This window comes from Neodiprion lecontei, chromosome 1 (genome assembly GCF_021901455.1).
Source record: "Neodiprion lecontei isolate iyNeoLeco1 chromosome 1, iyNeoLeco1.1, whole genome shotgun sequence".
Taxonomy (NCBI): domain Eukaryota; kingdom Metazoa; phylum Arthropoda; class Insecta; order Hymenoptera; family Diprionidae; genus Neodiprion; species Neodiprion lecontei.
This window is the reverse complement of record NC_060260.1, coordinates 3,425,996-3,450,873: the sequence shown is the minus strand read 5'-3', so window position 1 is coordinate 3,450,873 and position 24,878 is coordinate 3,425,996. Positions and strand designations below refer to the sequence as shown.

The window sequence follows — 24,878 nt, the reverse complement described above, 5'->3', positions numbered from 1 at the left end:
GTGATCAATACACCGGTTGCTTGGTTTCTCAATTAGGAATTTAGTTAAACCGTGACTTGATATTCTACGTCTTTCAAACTGATGGTCATATCAGTTGTGGCTTGATTGAAAAAAATTCTAATCTGACATACGCCACATTTCCGTTCCTGAGATGGAACGGTGAATTTCAATTTTAGCGAAGAACCGTATTTGTACGAAAAAAAAAGAAAAAGAAACGACTCATTCCAACTTTCGCGGTGAGGCGTATTTGCACAATATTCTTGCTGAGAAGTAAGAATGAATTTTGATATAGTGTCCTTTGAAATAGTTTGCATGCTGGGAAATCGGTTTCAAGTATACATACAGTTTAATAATATTTAGAATACGAAATGACTGAATGACGATTTGCCTGAGTTGTTTTTTTTTTTTTTTTGACGTCATACCATTTAATAATTACAATTTAAGTTATATAATCATATGATCTTACACGTACGGTGCTCTAGGGTTACGTAGATGTAGTAGGTAGGTATTTTAGTTAGTCTATTACGTATATTACATGGAATGAAGTAACATTTGCAAACGCTACGCGAACGTAATACTTGAGCTTAACTTAAGTAAGTGAACGCACCAGCGCGCGCCACCCTCTTGCATCGAATAAGGAGTTTCGATCGCTCGATCAATCGGAGCTAACATTGATCAACCCGCATTACAGTTACAGTCGATGGATATATATTTATTATTTATACGTATATTACGGTCGAAGAAAAAGAAAATATATGATAATGATTTCAGAATATCGTTCTTACTAATTATTATCATTGTTATTCGTTATCATCCATCCGTCTGTCCGAGAATTCGAAGTCGAAGCCTCGTCGTTCTGCCGAGGGTGCTTGAAAGTTTACCACAGCTATGGGCGTTCATAGGTACGGAGCGTGTATACGACACGCGGCGAGAAACAACGAGAAAACAAGTTTCATAAAAATAAAGAAGAAAAAAAAACAAAAAAAAAAAGAAAAATGGAAAAAATCGTGTAACGAAACAAATAAAATACATTATTAACACTGGACCAAGTCACTAGCAACAGACTCACTCTCGATATAATTAATAATAATTACTATTATTTAGTTATTTAAATATGTCTATACGATACCGGGCACTCACGATCTAACAAGGATGCATTTCGGAAAGCTTCGAGTATTCCTTTTCCTTTTTTCTCTCGATTTATACAATAATTGACGTAAACGCACGTCGAAAACAATGAAAGGGGTGATGAACAAAAAAACGAAAAGAAATTCAAATTTCAGGATTCGAAATGCATCCTCGTTCCGTAAGAAAAAAATCCCGCGTACAATAACAACATCATTAATATCGCGTTATATCGTATGTTTTTTTTTGTTTTTTTGTTTTTGTATTTTTTTTTCTTTCTCTTCACTCACTTCTCATCTTCCGCATGGTATTCATTTGTTTTTTTGTTTTCTTTTCTTTTTTTTTTTTTTTCGTTATTTTCAATAATAATTATGTACAGTTTAATAATTTTTTTTATCAAGTTTACTTTAATTTTATTCGTTAGTCAGTTATTTTTTATCATTTCTCATTTTTTCATGACGTGTTTTTGTTCTTTCAGTATAGGTATATATATATATATATATATGCATGTGTATATATATATATACATATATGTGTGTATATATGCGGTATATACTTAGATCCCTGTATGCTTCCGAATTTGCTTCTCGTATCGCATAACCCGCCTCGCATTTCCAACTACGTAACACGAGGTAATACAAACTAAACACATAGCGACGGTTTTCGTATCACAAGATCCAATTATTCCTCATAGGCGCCACACGCATGCGCGTCGCACATTTTACAGTTAGGAAGGTACACACACGCACACACATACGCAGCCCCCCCTCCCCCCTCTTCCCGTACCCCTTACCTTACCCCTGCATTAATTTTTACACACCTGCAGCTTCGGGCCGATTACCATCTAACCGATTATTTATTTACTGATTTTATCAACCAATTATATAATGCAGCGTAACGAGCTGCGCGATTCGCGACTCGGGTGTCGCCCTGTCTGTAACAAACTGCAACCCCTAGACCCCAAATACACATTTCGGACACACATATTCAGGACATATTGTACAGACTTTTAGGAAAGCAGAGACTGCGCCTGCAGGGTCCTCCCCTTATAACTTATTATTGTAGAACATATAGAATATTATCGGTCGCTCGCAGGCGCAGTATCTGGTGCACACTATATATATTTACAAAGAGAGAGCGCGCTAGAGCCTCAGCTGCCAACTATTTTATCATTCGCGTCGGGCAAATTAACATTTCTTACAACTTTGATATACACATTATATATTATTAGACTCGTTCTCTGTTTCTTAGAGATATAAACTTACAATGACAGAATAATAACTGACTCGAAATATATTTCTGTCGTTGACCAGTAACCGATGCTTATTCCCTCCATATTATCCTCTTTTTTTACACTTTCTATCTGTCGTTGTTTTTTTTTTTTTTTTTCTTTTTTCCTCAACTTTGCTATTACTATTATTATTAAAAACACCGCCGAGCGTCTAAAAGTTATTCCTTTTATACAATTCTTCTTTGCATTTCGCGTATTTTTTTTATTTTGCACTTGTCTATCAATTATAGTTTTGTATTTATATTCCTTATATAACTTTTTCGCATTTGTTTGCAGGATAAGTTACTACCGGAACCTCGCCCGCAAGGATCATCATCGTCTAAGCCGAAGACGTGGGGAAGAAAAGAAATGAAAAAAAAAAGAAATAAATAAAAAACGCTAATAACAATAATAGACAGAAACGAAAAGTGTAACAATCGAAAAGAATTCAATTTCTTGGATGAATTTAACGCGGTGATAAAAAGCAGTGAGCAGCTGGAAAGTTTTGGGTAGTTATTTAATTATATTGCTAATTTCTACTCTTATATTTAAATATATATATATATATATATATTTATATTAGTATTCGATTACCTCGCCCGCTAAATTGGAACTCTTTGCGTTATGTAACATAACCGTACAAGTGAAACGATCATTTCACTCGTATAACACGAGAATCCTTTACACGTACTCGGAGCGCGTCCAGTCAATTATCAACCGGAAATAACGGCGTTTATCAACATGTTGTTGTTTCCTTTTTTTTTTTTTTTTTGTTCATTTTGAGACAGAATTTTCGGCTTCTTTTTCCATCGGCAAATAACCACGCGGCCCATTAGACGCGGGCACCAAATTTTCCGATGCGCCCCCGTCGTAACGCGACGCGGGAAAATCGCACGCAGAGATGCGAAATTCCGCCCGTCCGCCCCGGCGGCGAGCTTTTAAAGCTCCGTCGCCGGAGGAGACCAGCGGACATCGCGATAGTCGTGGAAAAAATCAAGGAAAAGCTCTAAAAGTTCTGCTCGCCGTACATCCCGGGGAACCGGACCGCGTGTGCTCCAAGCTCGGCGGGCGAGAATTCGTCCTATGTGGCCAAATGGGCAAACTGTCCCGGGTGCGGAGCGAACTGGTAGGGGTGGCCGTAAGGCGACATGTGGTACGGGACTATGTTCATGCTCGCCATTTTGTGCTCCTTCTTCCACTTCATTCTTCTGTTTTGAAACCAGATCTTTATCTGCCTCTCCGTAAGGCAGAGCGCGTGCGCGATCTCGATACGCCGTCTCCTTGTCAGATACCGATTGAAGTGGAACTCCTTTTCGAGCTCCAAGGTCTGATACCTCGTGTATGAGGTCCTCTGTCGTTTCGTTTCACCGTTCGCGTTCACCGTGCCTGGAACAAAGTATCAACCGTCGATTATGTATCAAGCAAGTTTTCACAGATCGCGGATGCAAGAAGCGGAACAGATTTTACTCACAACTGTGTCCGAAGATGGACACCTCGAGGTTTTCGGTAAAAAGTACCAATGTAAATTGTATTTTTTATTATAAATGTAGCAGATTTTATAGTGCGCACTTTTTCTAGACTAGATTCTGTACTTGATTAAGTATATTTTGCAAAAAAAAAATATATTGTTTTTCTCTTTTCCTGCAATTTTGAGCCAAATCTGCTTTTTTGTTGTCTCCGTGATCAAGCTTGACTCAAACCTGCACCGATACTGAGTTTCAATACTTAATCTTAATTATTTCATGCTCAACAGGTTTCAATCACTAACAAAAATTATTTCGTGAAATTCAAATATCAGTGATAATTTGAATTTTTGGTTCAAATTGACTGGTAGAAGCTTCTGGTATATACGTATATTGTAACCATATAGATTTTTCAAAGTATGCTGAGAAATTGAAAGGTGTGGTTTTTTCTCGGCCAGCAGAGTCCTGAGAGGGTCACGGAATTCTACAACGTCTCTGACCGTGCGAACATGTGGTCGAAATCCCAAATTTGAAGCCGAGAATAGAAGAATGAAAAAGAAAAAAAAAAAAAAACCTCCCGTGAGGGACTTTCTCGTGAAATTGTTTTGCTCGGAAAATGGTCACTGTGTAATTTAAAACCGAATATCCTGAACCAGTTTCTCAGTTTTCCAAAAGCCGACAACGAAACGAATACCTGTAAAATTTATCAGCAATACGTTCGCCTTCTTTCTCGCGAATCTGTACAGATCGGAGCAGAAGATGGAGACTTGGATCGCAGGTGAGTTTAAAATTGTCGAAAAATTTAAGATTTCAATTTCTCTTCAAGCACGTATTACTTCGTAAAGGTATAGAAAGCCAAAAAATTTCTGCCGCAAAAATGTCTTCAGAGAAATTTGTCCCTCGAACGGCATATTTGAAAATGAAAGATTTTCTTACGGATAAACAGTATAAAATGTCATCACGTATAGTCCGTCAGCATCGCGAAGAGAATAACCTGGCAAGAAACTGAATGTAATACATTCCCTGGTAAGTAAAGTGCCTTGCGTATATATATATATATATATATACGAGACGCGTCTGTGACCTCGTTAATTTTATTGCGACGATCTCTCATAGCTGCATCAGGTATATGATGCACCTAAGTCCAAGAGCAGCGTAAGCAGGCGGCGGCAAACTGGTCAGTTGGCAGCTGCTTTGCCTATTTGTTAAGCAGACCTCGGTCGTAAATATAATGCAAAGCCTGCACACTTGCAAGCCTCGGTTAAGGAGTATCGTCGTGATACCCAAGTGAATTATCACGTTGTGCGCCAACTGCACATACTTATCGTCGTTGTGTCATCGCCTCGTACAATATTCACAAACAGGAACAAATTGGTTCATCGAAATTTTTTTATAATTTCACGCGTACGTTATACGCGCGTAACCATGAAACACGAAACTTCCTGACCTTTACACGATCAGATAAGCGCCCCAAATACGACGGGCAAGTTTCTCCCTGCATGCTTGGAGCAACTTGTACACAACCGTCCTGGTCAAAGCTTTAAATGGTTGCGTATAATAACAAAACGCAACAGCGATTCGTCATCCCTAAAAGACCCGTCGTCAGTTTTCGCGGCTTGTTTGTAATTGGATTAATCATATCACTGACGGAGAAATGCGGAACAAAGAATTCTACCTACTTACGCGCGTTGCGCGTGTAAGATAAGCGTACCAGTTATTGACTCTTTCCCAATTATTTACCTTGTCTGGTTGTATCTGTTCAATCCTTAGTTATAAAATTAGCAAAAAAAATAAAGTTGCAGTGTCTAACCATCTGGCAATTGGTTTCAGTCATCGAGAAATTCGCAATTTGTGCCGTAAATTAATAATTTTGGAAAATAAAAGGATCGATAATTGGGTCTGAACGTGTCAATAACTGGTACACTTACCTTAAGCACCCAATTCCGTGTCAACTGTCAATTTTCGATGTGGCTGATCAAGCCGAGTTCCGCTATATCCATAAATCAACGATCCGTTATCGTTCGACGATCGGTTACCCGATAAAATCGTAGGTGTTATACAAACGATTCGCGAACTACGACCGAAAGGAAACAGGTGTCCACTCTTCGCCCACGGAGCTGAAGCGATAAGGAATTAGAAGCGGAGTCGGAACGGATGCGGATATTAAAGAGGCGGCTCATCTACGGCAGTAATGAATGACGCTATTAATAGATCCTTTCACCGAGGAACGGAAGAGTCTGGCAGAAACTCTGTGGACCAGAGAACACGAGACGAATGCAAGTGTGATTTCCGACGCAGCGTTATTACGCGACATCGCGGGTTCGATGAGAGTGAAACTGAATCGCTTCGCAAATCGTCAGCTGTCGCGTATCACGCGTGCGTGAGTGTCGCGTGAAAAATAGAGGAAATGGGTTACGGAGCTGCAGCGGCTCCGCGGACGTGCATCGCAAAGGTACAAGGTGTGCCGGCATTCGCTGTCGGGGTTCACCGCTAATGACTACCCGCTCCGTTGCAGGCGTTATCGCTTTCCCCCCGACGTGGCACGCCGACGTCGACTTTTTAATAAATAGTCGTCGCGGAGTTCGGACCATGCCCGCCGATGCGTTTCGTTTCGTCCCATTTCACAGCAGCGAATATAGAACTCCGTTTTTTCTCGTGTTTCGGTACTTTTTCCTCCTCCTCCTCCTCCTCCCCACCTTTCCAGCGTTTTCCGTTAGGGTAACACGCAGCGCGGTTATGCAGCAAACGTCGTAGGTTCGCACGGTATCAGATTCGAGCGTGTATTATACACGTATAATATTGTTGAATCCCTGATATTATCATGATTAATTATCACCATGTTTTACCGACATCGATATTCCGCCTGGCTTGGAGATATCTCGCGACTCTGCAACACCGTTCTGGTCTACACAACAAACTGACCGACACCGACGTGAACCTAGGTGTGTATTACTGACTTGTGTTTGGATTGTGAATTCGGTTGGCTTATGATTTTGATTAATAATTTTGCGCTCCGGCTTCGGTATATTGTAAGGAACTAGGGTTAATTAATTTATCCGCGTCAACCACGCGAGATAGTGTTACATGTGCCTAAACCCAGACGATTTTCATTAAGAGACGATTGAGATGCAAGTTCGGTCGTTTTTAACTCGTCTAAAGGCCTCCGTTCCATTAGAATCTTCTTATTCTAGGTATAACCGACGCCTCTGTATCGACCGGAAATTGTACATCCACGGTATAATCTGCAGATATGTGAAGTCTTCGTTTTCCGCATCGTCAAATATCGATATAGAAACACACATATTGTTCGTCGTATATGTATACCTGCGGGCGGACGGCGTAACCATTTATCAATCCAACGCCTGATAGATATACCTACTCTTTGCCAAGCTGTATATTTACATCGGAGCTTATAATATTATTCGTACGGGAAAAGTTGGATTGAAAAAAAATGCTGGTTCTAGCTGTGCTGTAAAAATTAAATAATACATTCGAATGCGAAGAAGCCAAGAGCAATTTATTCGTTTACGATTTTTCAGCACTTTAACTTCGCGTCAATTTTTTTATCACCGGTGACTTGGAATTACAGTAATTGCAATACTCATTCAAGAAATATAAAATCTCATTCTATTACCTGTGAAAAATCTACCGTTTAATTTTTCATATTGCGCAAAAAGTTTTAAAATATCATCTTGGTCAATATCGCTCAGTCTACATTATTTATTTATTTTTATTTTTTTGTCTCCGAAACTAGTTATCAGTTGTCAGAATTTGCTCCCGAGCACGGAATGAATTTTTCCAGCGCATGTATCTCGGATTTCGTTGTTTATAAGGGTTGTCGAAAGCTTGTTCAAGAGAACGGAAGTAATGGAGATCGTGACGAGGTGTTCAAGTATCGCGTCGTCTTACCCCAACCCTTTGGCAAAGGGGGATTGGGTTAAAAATCGGCGTGCAGTTTATACGGGAGTAAAATCGATCGGATGAATCCAACGGAAATAGTCGCGGTTTCTCCGCGGGTCACGACGTCGGTCGCGAGTCAGTCACTCAGTCAAAGACACAATTCGAGACAGTAGACACGGGAGATGGGCTGCTGGAAGAGGAGCGAGAGAAAGAGAGGCGGAGAGATAGAGAGGGATGCAAATACACGCGCGGCTCGTTCTATTAGGAGCAAAACACGGGGCGAGACGGAGAGAGGAGAGAGGAGAGAGGAGAGAGGAGAGAGGAGAGGCGACGCTTCTTCGCCCGTCTCGGCGTCGAGTGACATCGGCTGGATGGGTGACACGATCGCGCGCTTTAGTCGCGGGGCCGCGGGTTGAACACCTCAGGCTCGCAGCCGCTCGGTTCGTCGCAAAGACGTCGGTCCAGCCGTCGGTCTGTCTGTCAGCGAAGCAACGAGGGACTCTTAAGAATTTTTAAGACGAGCGTGTGTTTCAGCTAAGCCCACACGGTAGAATCTAGAGAATCCGAGACAGCCATCCTCGATCCGTTCTTCGGTGCGGGGGAAGGAGTTGTCGATTTTTGTCTCTTTCTCTGTTTTCGAATTTTCAAATTTACATAATTCCGCAATCGCGGCGTCGAGCTCGTGTTCAAACTACGATGAAATATTAACACCTGTTCTCTCTCCTCTACCGATCTTTAACGATTTACGACTGATTGTGTTTCCGTGTTTTCAGATCCGCGAACGATCGCGAACGTTGATTTATACGAACGACTTGATCGTTTAAGTTATTCGAGTTGCCGGTTGAACGGTACAGAGGAGAGGTGTAGTGAGAAAATTAATTAATTAAAAATCGGACGATGTCGAATGCACGATATTTATGCGGCAGCCATGATTTCACCGGATTTTTACGCGCCCGTTCGATTATCACGACTTTTAATACATGTAAAATTATTATTCGCTCGCTGCATGGTTAACGAGAATTTCAACCACACTGTTAGGCGAGCGGATCCGAGTCACTGAATAGTTGAGTAAATTTATGTTAATAATTCATTATAATTTTAGTACGCCACTAGACATTTATAGCCTATCATATATTGTAGTCCGATGGGACGGAGACGCGCAGCGAGATTTAGGAAATCATGTCACACCTGAGATTATCCGTAATCTCGAGTGTTTCAACACGTATATACAAACTATTAAACCAATATAATCCATTAGGCGAATCGTATAAATTACGCCCTGACAAATAGAAAAAATACAGATTCACTAACGTGATAATTTTTTGTTTACTAACTCGTTGGAATGACAAAAAAGGAACAAGACCGTCACAGGAACCAATAAGCCTTATGTTTTTCAGCAGTCATCTTATATCTGTTAGTCGATCAGTTAATGATGATTGAATTATAACCGTACGAAAATCAACAAGCTGTTTTGCAATAACATTGCAAAAATAAGATTTCGATATCAAAGATGCCCGATTCTTTTGCACAGAAAATTCTCTCGGCCGTGTGATCAAAGGAATTCAGGAAGAAGCTTTTCGCTTTTCATCTCTGACACGCACGAAATTTGTCTACCTAAATTTGTTCCTTCTGCTAAGTGTATTCTGTGCTCTGGTATTCGTAGCTTTTTCACTCCGTGTCTGAACCTCTATTGTCGCAATTTGTCAAATTCACCTAATTCCCAAGTCCCCATTATCATACTGTGCAAAAATAAAAAAAAAGAAAGAAAAAAAAAAACAACACCGCACAAAGTGAGCGTGTCGCCGGGTTGTAAAAACGCAGATCACGGTCAGCTGGGCAGCTATGTAAAAAAGTAGAATTTGTACGAGTCCATATCATCTCTCTCAGGCATCCGCTGCAGCTCGTTCGGATGGAAGCTGAGTCTGCAGCCGCGCTTTATCACTTCTCTAGATCTAGGCGCGGATCGGGTTGATTGGACCGATTGAAAATAAGAAAAATCACTCAGCCCGCGTTACCGCCCGTTTCGATCAATTACACAGCAACGTCATTTTGTCCCCCCCCCCCCCGAATTTTTTTTTGCCTCGGAAAAATTGCTCGTGGCTGGTAAACACGATCCGATATCGACTTTTTTTTTGCCACTGCAAGCTACGCTCAAACTCTTGGATCGATGTTAGGTACGTTCCGCTCACCGGCGTTTAAAAATCCTGTGCAAAAACCGCGCGGCGATTTGCAGTTTGTTTTTTCTCGGTTTCTTCGCGCCAGTTCGATGAGACCGCGGACTTTTGCAACGTGTGCAGAAGGCACGCCTGCGTCGTCGGAGCTTGCGAGGATCAGGTGATGGCGGGGTGCCCGCGTCCTTTGGGAGAAGGGAGAAAATAGAGGATCGAGGAACACGCCGACGCCGCGAGGCGAGACACGCGAGACACGCGAGACACGCTGGACACGGAATGCATACATCGAAACTCGGACGAAATGGAGCGCACATTGACATCGCCGAGCGACCAAACGCTCATAAATAACCCGACCAGTTTACAGAGCTATTATACAATTATGATTACATCTGGTCCTCTAGGTGGTCCGAGCCCTCACTCAACTTACGGTCAGAGATATACGCTTCGGAACAACGCGCCTCCGACTCGACACTCGTGTGTGCGTGTCTCGTTCGTGTCGTCGTTACCCACACTACTCTCAGAACTCGATATGATATGGACGGTTCACGGTTGGTCGATGCATCTGCTTTTGACCGTGAAAGAAACGAGGAAACGGAATGAATAACAATTTTTTCTGCGACACTCGAGTTTTTACGATTTTTTGAAATTGATATACGTATGGAAAGAAAAAAAAAAAATAGCAAAAATTTCTTCCACAAAAGCACAATAAGCATACGGAGCGTCAGACTGATTGGTGACAAAATTGTCAGTTCCTTGTTCTTGCGAGGATTTCTGCTGTAGAGGAAAATAAATCGGCAAATTTTTTAAATTCTACAAAATCATTTCTTCCGCGATTTTTACCGATTGTAACGCAGGGTTTTCGACTCTTACGATTCGTCATTTTTGCTATACGGTTCGACGCGTGGGCCTCGAGTTGAAACTTTCTATTATTACGGCATTAACGCTGTGATCAATTACTACTGTGGGAATCTTTTACGAAGGCGTACGGATTATTCGTAAGAAGAATCGGATGGATTCTGGAGAGATTCAGCCGCTATTTTTTTCGTTTCCTTGAATGATTGCGTAATCTATACTTACGATCGTTCGTCATCGTTGTAAAACACGAGAATCGAAACGGCAATAATGAAATAACGACGTTGCGAATCGAAGAGCTGAAATTTATTTTCCGACTGAAAAAATAAACCATCGAATTCTAACGATTCAAATGAGAAAGATCGTGATCTGGACATCAGGAAGCTGGCGCAGCGTTGACCCCGAACTCAATTTCTTCGCTTGACTGTATTATTCGAGCCCATCGTGTAAATCTGGTTTAAAAATTAAATCAAATGTCCCGGGATGACAGCAGCAATGACGAATCACCGGTAAAAATCGAGCAATAAATATTAGCCGGGAAAAAAATTGCTTACACTAAAATTTCGCAACAGTAATACACACATTATTACGATATTAGCGGAATGGTATATAATGGTAGATAATTCAAGGCAGACCGCGGGTGAAAAACAAACGTCCGTATCTTACAAAAAAAAAAAATAAATAAATAAACAAAAAATAAAATAAACGAAAAGTAAAAATTGTTCGAAATCGTAGCGAGGGATCTTGGCGTCTTAGTTTCGTAAAAATACGCGTGACCGATGCGATTGTCACGGTCGCAAAACCGCGCACAGGCTGATCAAGAGTCGCGCTAGTCTTCGTTGACCGGCGTTTCGGTGCCCGTGTATTTTCTGGCAAAAATCAGGGCGCGTGTCGCTGTCGTTTCCATCTTAAAAATCTGTCTAGAGATCCGTGATCTCCCGTTCTCCGACGGGCAGATAATACGGGAACAGACGGTTAACGTGAATCCCTGGCGCTGGTCCAGGGTCGATCCGACTCCCTGCAGAGGCCCCGGTAATAACGACCGAAGCAAAGATCTCTACGGGGTCTTGCAGAGCCGTGTTAAATGCGCGAGGAAACATCAAGCTGAGAAATCTGGTGGTATTATAGATGTAACGAGCAGAAGCTTGCGGATTAAATTTATACCTCCGAGAAATTTTGCACACGATTTCTAGGTGTGGAAATTCTGTACAGTTGCGTCGAGGTACTTGTAATTTTCAAGCTTCCGCGAAAGCTTCGCTCCGAAGCTTTTTCCAACGTTCCAACATGCCAATCCGCTCTTGTATATATACCCGCTTTATAATAATGTATTTCGACGAGTCGAATAATATCGAGGGGTTGATATAATTGGTGTGATCATCTGGCTAATAAGGGTGGCAGGGAAAATTCGTCAAGGAGCAAAACCACCCTGTAGGTTCGCGGGCACGAGAAGAAAACCGTAGAGACGAGGCGTTAATTGAATTTCGTTCCGCGGTGGATTATTGTGAAGCGTTTAAAGCGGCCAGAAACAAACCTATTTGCGTCAGGGAGCTTTCTCGGGAGATAACAAATGACCGTGGCGCCCGCCGCACAAACTTCGGCATAAAAGCTTCGTTGAGAGCTCCAGCCTCTCGCTCTCGCTCTCTCTTCTCCTCCCCCCGTCCCGCCACTCGCTACACTTTGCTCCCCTCCCCTTTTCCTCCCCCTTACAAACCCTTCAGGTTCACCCTGAACCTCGTTCTCGCCGCCCCCAACAACTCGCTCCCGGAGCTGTCCCATTCAGATTGAAAAGCAATCATTTTTTTTTCCACGTTTTTCTTTTCGCCTAGCATTATTTATTACGACCGTCCGATGCACCGCGGCATCTGTATAAAAAAAAAACCGCACACCGATTCACACGTTTTTTTTTATACAAATGCAACTGCTTTTTACGTTCCATTCGCGAAAATTGCCCCTGTGAAAATTATGGATTCAATTTATCATCAATTTTCTACTCACACGCGATTATTCCCCGATTTTTGAAAAGATGACGGGATTCTTTGCGGAGAGAATTGGACTTCCGAATTACCCGACTACTTCAGCAATGCTACGGATGGTATGACCGTAATATACACTGCAGCGATATGCAGATATAATAGAGTCGGTCATAAATCCGTTGAGGGCTGAGGACGCCACGTGCTTTCCATTCGTTAACAAGATGACGACGAGACAATTACCCTAAACGAAAGGACATAAACTATTCCGCATACAGAAATTGTTCGGACTCTGAGTTAGTGTTGTGTAGATCGTATACTGGCTGTTACTCCTTATTCGAGTAGTAAAATCCTAAATTGGCTGTTCGTCACTGAGTCGACAGCGGCACAAGTTCTGCCAAAGAAAATGCTTAGCGAAATCGTCAAAGAAACCTGAAAGACCCTCGCGACAATTTCAACATGATATGTAACAATTTATTTCTAGCTATCATCATAATTCGTTCAGTAATTAGCCCACAGTTTATCGCAACTTTCGATTATTTTTTCAGCGTACATCGCGCTAATTGCGTAAATAAAAAGTATCATCACGACACATTTGCGATACCGTTACAGCGTAGCTTGAGGCGTTGAAATTTTTTTCTCGAATGACGCGTAGTAATAAGTCAGTAATTGCGGTAAAGGAAAGAGTCATGTAACCGACCATGATTGTGAAAAATCTGTGAGTATCATAAGATCCTCATTATTTCGAGTCAGAAAAATAACTCCGGCTAATTTGTTTGTGATGAAAAAAAAAAGCAGGAAAAGAACCGATCCAAGAAAGAGGGGGGCGGGGGGGGGGGGGGGGTAGGCAGGGGGATTCTGCACGCAACGTGATTCCGCCGGATGTAAACAAGGTATTCTATTTTCGTCAAGGTTCGGGGGTTGGACTGCAATAGCAAGTTTTTGTCCCTCACCCCTCCAGAGTGCAGTACCTACCCACCTCGGTTCACCTACACGACAGGCTGCCGCAAGCAAGCAACCCTCGTTTCGCGGGTTGGCGCGGCGTTCCAGGACTCGCTTCAAAGAACTGTCAGGATCGTGAGGGTTGCGCGCTCTGCAGCCGGAGAACGAGACAGCACCGGGGTGAGATGAGGTGAGTCGAGTCGGGGTTGGGGGGACGATGGAACGGGTCGCAAGATCGTGGAGGGCACCGGGGCCGAGGAAATGGGGGCACGGGGGAAAAGGAGGCAGAGGCAGCGCGTCTCCATCCATCACACGGCGGTCCGATCGGCCGACACACGCGAGTCTCGCAACCGTACCAACCAACAGGGAACAAGGCTCGGAATGCATTACCATCGGCCCGATCCACCCTCTTGCGAAGCTCCCCGAAAAGCTCCGCTTCGTAAAAATTATCCAAAGAAAATTGAGGAGGGATGTAAAAGTGGTGGCGAAATTATTAGGGAATTTTTTTGGTTGAGATTCGATCCTCGGAGATCGTGAAACCTGGACGATTACGAGAATGTATTTTTTTTTTATTTTTTTTTTGTCACGGGTAATCGAGCTTCGGAAGAAGTTTTACCGCTAGGTGGCCAGCGATTTGTAGAAATTCTCGTGGGAGACGTGGCTCAGGCTGATTTCCAATGACATGATTTGTTCGCTGCGGATTCTTCTGTGTACTAATAGCTTGCGAATTTATTCGGCAGGGTTAGTTACGAGGTGAATGATAACGGGCGCAAACAAAGTTTGAAGTAAGCTGTCGCGTCGATTTTATAAATCTGGTGATTGTTTCGACAATGATGATGTAGCCGTAAGGAATACTTGACTGTATACGTAAACGATGTGTAATTAGTTCTTGCGACAAAACAGAAAGAATGAATAAAAATAAAAGAATCACCGCAGCGTGCGGATGAATTCTGGTAAAACTGAAAGAGTTATTCAAAGTCATATACAAGTAGTTTCTTAACTAGTCGTTAGCACTAAATCTTTCTGTTAATAAGCAAGTGAAGTTTGCAGTGGGTTGGCAGTCTAAAGGATAAAAAATGATCGAGGTTGTACTTCATTCACTTTTTGACAAAGACCGAAACGAAGAACGTAAGAAAATTAAAACAAAAAAAAAAAGTAAACAAATAAAGACATAGAATAAAAACGAATGAAAATGAAAACGTAGTCGGTGCAATGACTAGATTTTTTTCGAAGCAAAGTCTCATTCAAAGGATGAACGATGATCCCTGCGCACCTTGAGACAACCGCGCCTTTACTCGGACCTCCTCTTAGAGGAATATGAGACGCGACATGTCACAGATCGTGACATTTACCTGGTAATACTTCAAGAGGCTGGTGAACCCATGTAACAAGACTGAATACACGCGCTGCCCTCCTCCTCAAAAAAACATAAAAAAAGACAAAAATAAAAAAGAGAAAACCTAAATGAAAAAATAGTCCGTGTAGAATATCTCCCCCCCCCCCGCCCCTTTCAAGGTGCGGGTGCCCCCTTAAATTGTGAGGGTTACTCAGGGCACGGGCCCTTTCATCAGAGGTTCATTCAGACGGTAGTCGGTTCACGACTTGTTATTAATTATCCCAAAAATTAATTCAACGATAACCGAGCCGAGCGGCGATCAGCTGACCGCGGCTATCTCCCCTCACCCTCTCTGATGGACCTCCGCGCACACACTCGCTTTCACATCCACGGACCTCGGAGAAGCGGCCTCCTCCTCCTCCACCTCCTTCTCATCCTCCTCGTGTGCTTGTGGAAAATTAATGATTTGCCTTCGGTGGGAACAATACAGTCAGCTGGCACGAAGCGCGTGTATGTGCCGACGTGTGTGAGCATACCTGAGGCCTGACTGTACAACAGCACCGGGACAAGGTACGCGCACTTACCTATAAGGTATGAAAAAACATTCACCTAGACACGAGGAACTGTGTCTGCAATCGTACGTAGAGAAGAAAATGCGAACTAGGCAGGAACGAGCCCCGCATAAAGGAACGTCTAGCCGAGCGGAATATCCATGCCCGAGTGCAACTATTCTAATATATGCCCTGTAGGTATACTTATTGCGACAAAATTATGCCATCCTTGGATCTCTGCTCCGCTTACGGGAATCGTTACCTCGCAACCGCGAGGATAGTGCGAGTGCATGGCACGATGAAGGGTTAATCGAACGACTCCGCCCTGCAGGGGGATTTTTTTTTTTTTTTTTTATCAGAAACATGTAACAAGACGATTTTCTCTCTTTATTTTCCAAGTTCGTTATCTTGCATCTCGCTCTTTTTTATACTTTGGGGTGTCCACCCCGGTATAATAAAATGCATTCCCTCTCTCTCGTTCTCTCTTTCCTGTTCTCGGGCCAGCGGTAATGATTCATCTGTGAGCAATGGGCCTGTTAACTCTCGGAATAAAGCGACATGGCAGTCGTCGAATGGCCAGCCGTTGCGGAGAGACCGCGTCACTTCATTACTTGTCCATCAGTCTGTTGCCGACTGTGAGACACAAGTCGGTATACCTGTTCGCCGGCACGGATGAGGTCCGTCTTCTTGACATCACGGGTCGCCGCATATCGTTGCGCAACTCCGCTCACCGCTGGCGTTCAAAAAGACACCGATCCCTCCTGTCGGTGGATTAGATTCGCGCGAGTATTAACGGACATCGAAACCGCCGACCACTGGCCGCTCTAAATCTCGTTAACGCGAGGCGAATACGCGAGAGGCTGTTTAATTTTGAATTAAATCCTCGTTCCGTCCGGGAGGATTCGACCCGCAGGATCGAGAAAAATCTCCAGGGTCCGTGGGGTACGCGCGCATGAATCACACTACGGAATCGGCGCCTCGGCCTCGGGCGCGACCTAGGATTCTGTCCGTTTTGATACAGCGCCGAGTTCCTTCTGGTTAGGCGGCTCGCCGAGAAGAACGCTCAACGTGCACGTACGTATATATTTCCCCGCCCCGCGCGTAAGCCTTGCTACCATTTATTTATGGCCATCGGGGTCATCCGGGTCGCCGGGGTACACCCAGGACCGCCCCGACACGAAACACTTTGCTCTCGACGCGCCGCGACGAGCTCAGCCGCGAAATGAAGCTGTCCCGCAGACGTGAAGCGCCGCCGTCGTGACGCCTCCGAACTAGCGACACTTTTTTCGTGGAGAATCGCGAATTAAAGAGGGAAGACGACGAGATTGATGGCCACCGATGAGAGCGGGCCGGCGCGAAAGAAAGAGCCCGGACTTTGGGGAGGTGACGATATCCTCGCGGACGAAGACGACGTGGAAGAAGAAGCGGAGACTGCGGAGACTGCGGAGAAGAAGACAGGGTGTATTTTCGGAGCCGGGAGCGAGCGGAGAGATGGAGACGTGAGTGGTTCGTTTCTAGGCAATGAATGCTCTCTTAAACGAAGACGTTTCACGAATAGTGGGTATTGTACCCCGTACGAGACGCCGAGCGCCGATTTCCTCCTCTCCTATCCTAATTTCTTACACTTTTTATGCACCCAGCGGGTACGAGGGCCCAATTTTAGGCTTCCAGTGTCAACATAACGGGGCAACGAATCGAGATCTTTCACAATAATAATAATCGTTATATCATTGTGCAGTCGTGTTGTGCTGCGGTGATTGTGCCGCGTCAAAAACCGCGACTGGGACCCCATTCACCGGCAGCTCGTAAATTTTATTTCGGGGCATTCCTCCTCGTTGGGGGGCTGCTGCCGCTCTTCATAGTCCTTCGCACAGCGCCCGGGGAACCCTGCATGAGCACGGCTAGGATCAGGATCCCTATGGCGCTCAGGACTCGCGGTGCAGCAACAGGCTGCCCACTTCTTCTTCTTCTTCTTCTTTTTTTTTTTTTATTTTTCGTTTTCTTCTTCTTATTCATCTTCTTCTCTCCCCGCACACATCGGCTCATCCCATTTGCAGTCTGTGGCCTCGATTGAAATTTATATTCCAATAGGCGATGGGTATCTTTTAAAGTGAACCGGAGCACGTATACACACGTATGGGGTATATATTACATATTCAACCTCCGTTAGCCGCACGCTCCCGTTCCCCGGATAGCTCGCCCCTCGCCCCCTCTTTCCCTCTGCCTCAGCCTGTCTGTGAAAAGTGAAAAGACTCTCGGATCGCCGATAAACGAGTATCTTGAAGAACCAGATCAGTTGCGTTCAGAGCAAAGTACAAACTACACATGAAATAAGCTTCCAATATAAGAATTAGGCGTTGCCGTCGGATCCCTTCTTGATTCTTCTGAACCTTGCATATTGCAGTTTTGGGATCGGTTTTCAACGTGCGTAGGTATCCTAATCGCGCGATAACCCTGCAACAACTTTACTTATTCCTGCTGTTACGACATACCTGAAGCCTAAACGGGACTCGATGAGCAAATGGATGGCGCAATTCCACGCACGCGAAGGTGAGGGCCTCTTTGTCGTTCCGCATGGAGGATCCGAAACCAGTTGTTGGCATGTTCGACCCGGTTGCAACCCCCCGAGATTATACCCCAGTGTATGCACGTACGAAACTCGGTGTACAACGAAATGCGCGTCTTGGAAATTTGCGGTGCCTCAGATTCGGAGTCACCCTTGCCTTCCACGCCAAGCCGCGAGCCGAAGAGGATCGTTCAACGTTCGGGCTTATTTATTGCGGAATGATCAGGCTGTAATTATGATTCCCCGGACTCGAAGAGAGCACCTTCCGTCTGTTCCCCACTCGACCGACTAATCACATTATTTATGTCTTCGAGTTCGACGCTCACGTGGGCCAAGGGTATTCGTGCATCCCTCGCTGCTCTCCGGGCCCGGAATTAACCTGAAGCTTTCAACGGGAGAAAATTGCGCCGTAATGGACTCGGCGTTGTTTTTTCACACGGGGACGGTGAAATTTATATCGAAAAAACTGACCGGCCATGATTTAGACCCTGGTCCTTTACTCGGAGCGTAAACGGCGGAGGTGCAAGACGTCTCGAGCGTCGGTTCCTCGGTACTCCGTAATGCTGTTAACAGCTTGGGCCCCATCAATCATTGTGCAATTGAACGCTCTTCACGGGGAACTAATCAAACCCGGTATATCAGCCACGGCAGATGTCCCGAGCTTTGTATTACGTCTGGCCCTTATAGCCCTGCGTTAATGCCGTAGTAAAACGTTGCGCAAAGGATTGCCCGGTCGATTTGTATATTTGAATAAAGAGCCCATTCTTACGCCTTTGGAACTCTTGTTTCAAGTCCGTCCGACAAAGCGCTCGATTCCGTCTATTAATGAAATAGAAAAACACAGCTCGACTTTGAAGTTCGTTCTTTGACTCTCTCGCGGCGTGTCCGTCGTAAGGGTTTCGAATAAAAAAACAAGTGCATTCGGAAGACAAGTAGAAATGATTTCACTCGAACGTATGAAAATAAAAAATAATATAAAAAAAGATAAGACCGCGGACTTTTGTAGGAGAGAAAGAGAGAGTCGGAGTGAGCGACCTGGACAAGGAATCCTTCTTGAACCGAGTCGGAGAGAAGAACAAGAATAAGAATAAGGCCGAGGGCTGGAGGACGGCACAAGCGAAGGACAGAGGAGCGAGCGGCCGAGGGGGAAGAAGGGCCGAGGAAGGGCAAGGAAGCCCCCCGCCTTACAATGCGGCCTGATTTATGGCCTGGCGCACATACATAGAGTTACACACGATATCATAATACCATTAATTCTTCGTCAAATTCCCCGCTGACTGAATCATACTGGCTAGTCGAGCCTCGGTAAATCACGGGGCGACTAATGCGAACGCGACTCGCGCTGTCTTATCTTCTTTGACCCGCGGGGGCAGGTGGACCGAGAAACGCGTCCTCCGGCAGAGCCGCCAAGTCGTGTCCGTAACTCGTTGCGCCTTTCGTTTCCTCTCTGTTCCCGCATACTGGGCCACACGCGCACCTCGCCCTCTTCCTGCCAACCTACTCGCTGCGTAAATAGCAGAAATAATACCCACTAATCATTCCGCGTGTACCCGTTGCGCGTCGGTAATCGTCCGGTAGGTTTGGGTACTAATTGAACTCTCCGCGTGTCGGTGATGCACCGCACCCACGGCAATTCCGCCGTCTCGCGGCCGCTGCGCTTCGGGTAAATCGACTCACGGGTTTTCGCCTCTTTACGACGATACTCTCCTCAGGTTCAAAGACCCGTAACGCACAGGTACGATAGATAGTTGGGTGGGTACCATTGTGCTCGCGCTCGGGGGATATGATCGATGATTGCATGTGTCTGTTGCTGCGTTTTTCTTCTTTTTATTTTTTTTTTTTTATTTTTCATTTTTCGTATCTCATTCCCCTTTTTCTTCACCCCTCAATCTTTCCGATCTATACCCAACGCTCGCGGTACATTCAACGACGCTTTAGCCCTGACGATTATCTACACGTGTACCAAGTTCGAATTGATAATTGTGCGAATACGTAAGTCGTCTTGTCACCGATCGCGTAATCGAGTCCGTTTTTATTTTATTTACGAATTGATCGACCGAAGGGATGAACATTTTCCCTAACAGTCAATTGACGCGGATTGTAAAACTATTCACGAATCGATACGAATCTTGGTGATTTCAGCTTGCCTTTTATACATGTATACGATTTGGAGAGACTTCTGTAACGTGTTATACGTGATCACGTTAATTGTTATTATATTCTAATCGCCGACTAAGCAATAACGGTCAGTAAATCACAATTGATAACACGGAAAGATGAAACGCGGTGGGTTATAATTACAACCGCGACGATTAGGAACTGATTACAGTGTATAAAAAGAATGACTACAGTATAGTCCGCTGTGTTCCCTTTTCAACGATATTTTTATACCGTTAGAATTCCGTGTTTTCTCTCTCTCTCTCTCTCTCTGGCAACGAGATCCGTTGAATATGATCTGATACGTGTTACTCACTCTGTCCAATGTGAACCCGTTTCATCCACGGGTAGATTTGGGGTGGATTACCACCACTGGCGTTTCCCTTGTTCGACGAGTTGTTGCCGGTGCTGGAGGTGCTCGATGTCGAGGAAGCCGGTGAGGAGGCCGACGAGGCCGTGGTCAACGTGGAGGTTCCCTCGCCCCCGACGCCCCTCGAACTGCCTCCGGGAGGCGAGGCCGCGGAGGCGGCGACCGACGACCTCGAAGAACTCCCCGGTGGCGAGGTGAGGCCCGAAGTCTTGCTGGTCCCGGGGGCGACCAGGGGTGCGGGGCTGTTCCGGGAGGTGGAGGTGCTCAGGTCCTGGGGAGAGGCAACGCTAGTCGAGGAGGTCGAGTCCGCGTACTTGCAGCTAGCCGCCGAGGGTGCGGCGGGGGCTGGAGCACCCTGGAGAAGCGGGGACGTCGGGTCCGGGTGGAGTTGCTGCTGCTGAGGATGGTGTTGCTGTTGGGGGTGGTGGGGCTGCTGCTGGGGGTGCATGTGCTGCTGCTGGGAAGTCGCGGTCGCGTTCAGCCGCGGTTGCGGCTGTAGCTGCGTGTAGTCTATCATCCCCGTTGGGGCGGGATGCTGCATCGCTGCGGCCGGGGTGGCGTACGGATGCTGGGGGTAGTGTTGCTGCGGAGAGTAGCACGTGGGCGGGTAACTCGTCGCGGCGGCGTTCGGATTGTAGTAATCGCCACCCGCCGGCGAAGCGGCCTGCATCGGTTCGCCCGGTGAGTTTGGAGTCGGTCTCGGTGGCTGCTGAGGTTGCTGTCCGGCGTAGCAGGACGCGAGAGAATTGACGAATTGATAAGAGCTCATCTCGGCTAGCGGCGCACTTTGGTGAAAGAAGCGAACGACGAAAACTGTCGCGGCGGAAGTTTGCAGCGATTTGTTCCGTTTCTCGTTTGTTTGTTTGTTTTTTTTTTTTCCGCCCTTGGATTTCGTGTGCCCGGAGGAATTTGACTGGGGGGCTTTTTCTTGTATCTTGTCCCTCAGACGAACATTGACACGAACGGTGATGCAAACACTGGGGTTCAATACTATCGAACTTTCAACACTTTTAAGTACATCTCTCCGACAGCGAGTCCTTTCCTCCTTTTCTATACAGGCTACGATACTTATTCTCGTTCCTCCTTTATTTTTCGCTTCACTTCACTGGCGAGACGTGTGTGCACGCGTGAGGCGCGAATACGTTAACACTTTCCTATCGCGCGGCGGTTCGAGAAACACGATTAACGATTGGATAATGAAGAAGGGTGTAAGCCCCGGCTAATAGAGAGCGTGTTGCCAGCGAGGCGGTCCGAGTCAACTCCTGGTTTACGAGCGCCACGTGGCCGAGGCCATAAAACTGTCTTCCGTTTCTTTACGACCTAAGGAGGCGCAATTGCCTACGGGTAGCTGGCGGCGAGGCGCGTAAGATCCATCGAGACCGGATCGGCCCTTGGATTCGGCACTGATTCCCGGCGTGATCCGAGCACTCTCGAGGCAACGCGACGCGCAGCGATTGAATGAAGGACCGGGGCAGGACCCCCGGCGGAGAGTCGCGACCGTCCAGGACGAGGACCAGGAGCGGTGTACCGTGGATTCGCAGGCGTTGTTTCGCTGCGTTGCGGTTAACGCTACGCGGTCCCGTCCGATATCTAGGTGCGTTGCGTGCGCGAAGGGCGGTCGTATCGTACTGAGCCGTGATCTCGGGGGCCGGTGCGGTAGCGCTGTCACGTGCCGCGCTGCGTGTCAGAGCCAGCGACCAATCCCAGTCGTCCGTCAAACCTTGATTGGTCTCTCTTGCCGCCGCCGAGGATTCTTCAACCCCGTTCTCCGCTACCCGACGTGACAAGGGTGGAGAGGGGTGCGCAGCATCGGTCTCGGGTGGGGGCAGCCCGCCAGGGGGGCTAATGGAGAGATATTTGGGAGCTTCTGGTAGTGGGGGTCCCGCCGCGGCTCAAGAGCTACGGCCACGCCGCTTCGCCGACTGCGTCACACCGCAGCGCTGCTCGAGCCGAGCAGGCGGGCAACCCGGGCTCTTCTTTCCTCCTTCGGCGTGCACCGGCGGGGCCCGCGCGCACGCGCCCCCCTCGTCCGCGAATCCCGCGACGTTCCTCTCCAACCCCGAAGGAACGAATCCCACCGCCGGTCAATTTGCGGCCCTCGCGGTTCCTGATCTTCGGCTACCTGATTTTTCACGGTATTCCGCGCCGATTCCGTCGGTCGAATGCCCGTTGCGGGACGGCCGCGAACTTTGAGTCTTCTGGAGTAGCGGGGCGCGCATAAGTCAGCTCGGCGGTCGGGCGGCTGACAGTTTTATGAGAGTTTGATAGCCCGGCCCGACGCTCTCGCTCACTACCGGAGAGCGAGAGGGGGATGGACCGGAGACGTATACACGCGCACTATACGCACAGCACTCCTTATTGTCCCATAAATTTGAACCTGTTGCAAGGCGGCCGGAATAACAGGGGTGGAAGATCTCCTCTCTAACCGATGACGGAGAGCGGCGTTACCGCACGATTTTCGCCTTCCTTATCTCGAAAACAGCTGAGACGATCACCGCCAGGGACACCGACACGACTCTCGTAACTCACTGAACAAACCGAACGCCTTCGGACGGCTCTACGTCTTTGCGGCTCGCACCGCAGAACCACGTGTGACGTAGTAGCCAGTTGGTCAAAGGGGGGGAAAGTCGCTGCAAGGAGGCGGGGCTCTTTGAGCACTGCCAGACTTCGCCGGCGCTCCGTGTCCGCTCTCTTCTCTCTCTCGCTTTCTCACTCCGTCTCCCTCGAAAAAATATTCACCCAAATTTCCGAAAAGCAGAAAAAAAAAACTCCCTCCTTTTTATCTTTACGTTAAGTGTCCGATCTACGCCCGTTCGATCGTTTCGCAACGATTCTTCGATTATCGCTGAAAGCAAAGCTGCGCGGTGACACGGGAAAAATTCTAGACTCGTGTGTCGGTGTTTTTGGCTTTTTGGAGCGGCCCGCGCCCTTTGATCGTCGTCCGGAGCACCGAGGTAGTGCGGCAGTTGCTCACCAGATGTGGCGAGCGTGGCCGTTCCTGGTGAATTGAGGCGCGCACCCGCCCCCAGGTCCCCTTCCTTTCGCCGAGGAACCGGTGCCCGTTTCTGCTCTATACTCGAGTCGGATCCCCACCATCGACGGCGACGCCGACGCCGCCACCACCGCCGACGGATACTCTCTTAGAGATCCACCCCCCACCCCTGCTGCCCCAAACATTTCCACGATGCCTAAACACGCTCGACGCATTTCCATCCTAGACCCCGACGCGACAAGTGTTCCTACCCCACTGAAGCAGCTGACACGATGGATTTCGACCAGTCGAAAAAAAGCTTCGTGCCGTTTCTACATTTCTTTTTTCTTTTGTTGAATCATAGAATTTGTTCCGCTAATTTGCAAACTTGAAATAGGTAATAATGAAGACTATATTCAAGAACGTACCTTTCATTATTTTACTGAAAAGTTTGTGCAAGTCTTGATTCAATTCCAGAGAATATTGTAGATAGAAAAAGAATCGGGTAAAAATTTGTAAAGTAAAACGAAATTATAGGCTTCTTTCAATTTATAAGAATCGCAGGCAATTTCTCCATCGGACATCGATATGGATCCCATTTCCGACCCAGCCTGGGCTTAATTGCACGGTCGACTTTGGTGGCAGCCTAACCTTTAATGGCGTCGAATTGAGCAACAGGTGTTAGAGAACCAGAGTCGTTTGTGCAGCGACGATCGGGGATCAGGAAAAGCAAACATCGTCGGTGATCTCGAGGCTCAAAACGTCCGGACGGGTTTAATTTACGACGCCTTCCGTCCGCAGGTATAAACGTCGTAAAGCCTTACACCTTGTGCCCTGCACGGGGAGGCATCGTTTCGGTCGATTACCGGCAAATTGAAAGAAAGCGATTCAATGTACCTAATCAGATTTGTACAAGGCGTACACCTGGTCACGGACAATGGAACTCGTGTACAATTACTACCAGTTCCTTACAGACGAGGGCATATATGTATAATTAAACACGTCGAATTGATAGGCGGAAAAAAAAACATGTTTGTTCTAAACGGTCCGCCTCTCTATACGTATACCTACATATGTACGATAGGAGTTGCGGCAAACTGATTGAAATATTTGAACTCTTCAATTTTCCCCATCGTGTTACGCAACGGTCGTGCTGCATCGGGCTGTATAAAAGCGATGCCAGTTCTCCCCCTTTCCGCCGCTTTCGCTCTCGTTCCAGCTCTCCGCATCTGCT

The 24,878-nt window shown here is 46.3% G+C and overlaps 1 protein-coding gene and 1 long non-coding RNA gene across 2 annotated transcripts in view; one reads left to right on the top strand and one right to left on the bottom strand.

The window, feature by feature from the left end:
- Positions 1-2,968, top strand: part of LOC124293107 — a 34,586-nt gene extending 31,618 nt beyond the window's left edge. The window contains exon 2 of the long non-coding RNA XR_006903023.1: positions 2,693-2,968. This is a non-coding gene — a long non-coding RNA (uncharacterized LOC124293107). The remainder of the gene's footprint in view (positions 1-2,692) is intronic.
- Positions 1,565-23,223, bottom strand: LOC107216761 (homeotic protein Sex combs reduced). The gene is made up of 2 exons (XM_015654047.2): positions 20,620-23,223; positions 1,565-3,781 (listed from the first exon to the last, which is right to left on the bottom strand). The coding sequence occupies exons 1-2, from the start codon at positions 21,440-21,442 to the stop codon at positions 3,477-3,479; spliced, it is 1,128 nt and encodes a 375-aa protein (XP_015509533.1). The 5' UTR covers positions 21,443-23,223; the 3' UTR covers positions 1,565-3,476.
- Positions 23,224-24,878: the final 1,655 nt, after the last annotated feature.

Excerpts from the sequence above, each read along its gene's own strand:
- LOC107216761 (XM_015654047.2), bottom strand. The coding sequence starts at position 21,442 with ATGAGCTCTTATCAATTCGTCAATTCTCTCGCGTCCTGCTACGCCGGA. Across the intron at positions 3,782-20,619 it reads ACGGGTTCACATTGGACAGA|GCACGGTGAACGCGAACGGT; the intron begins GTGAGTAACACG and ends ACTTTGTTCCAG.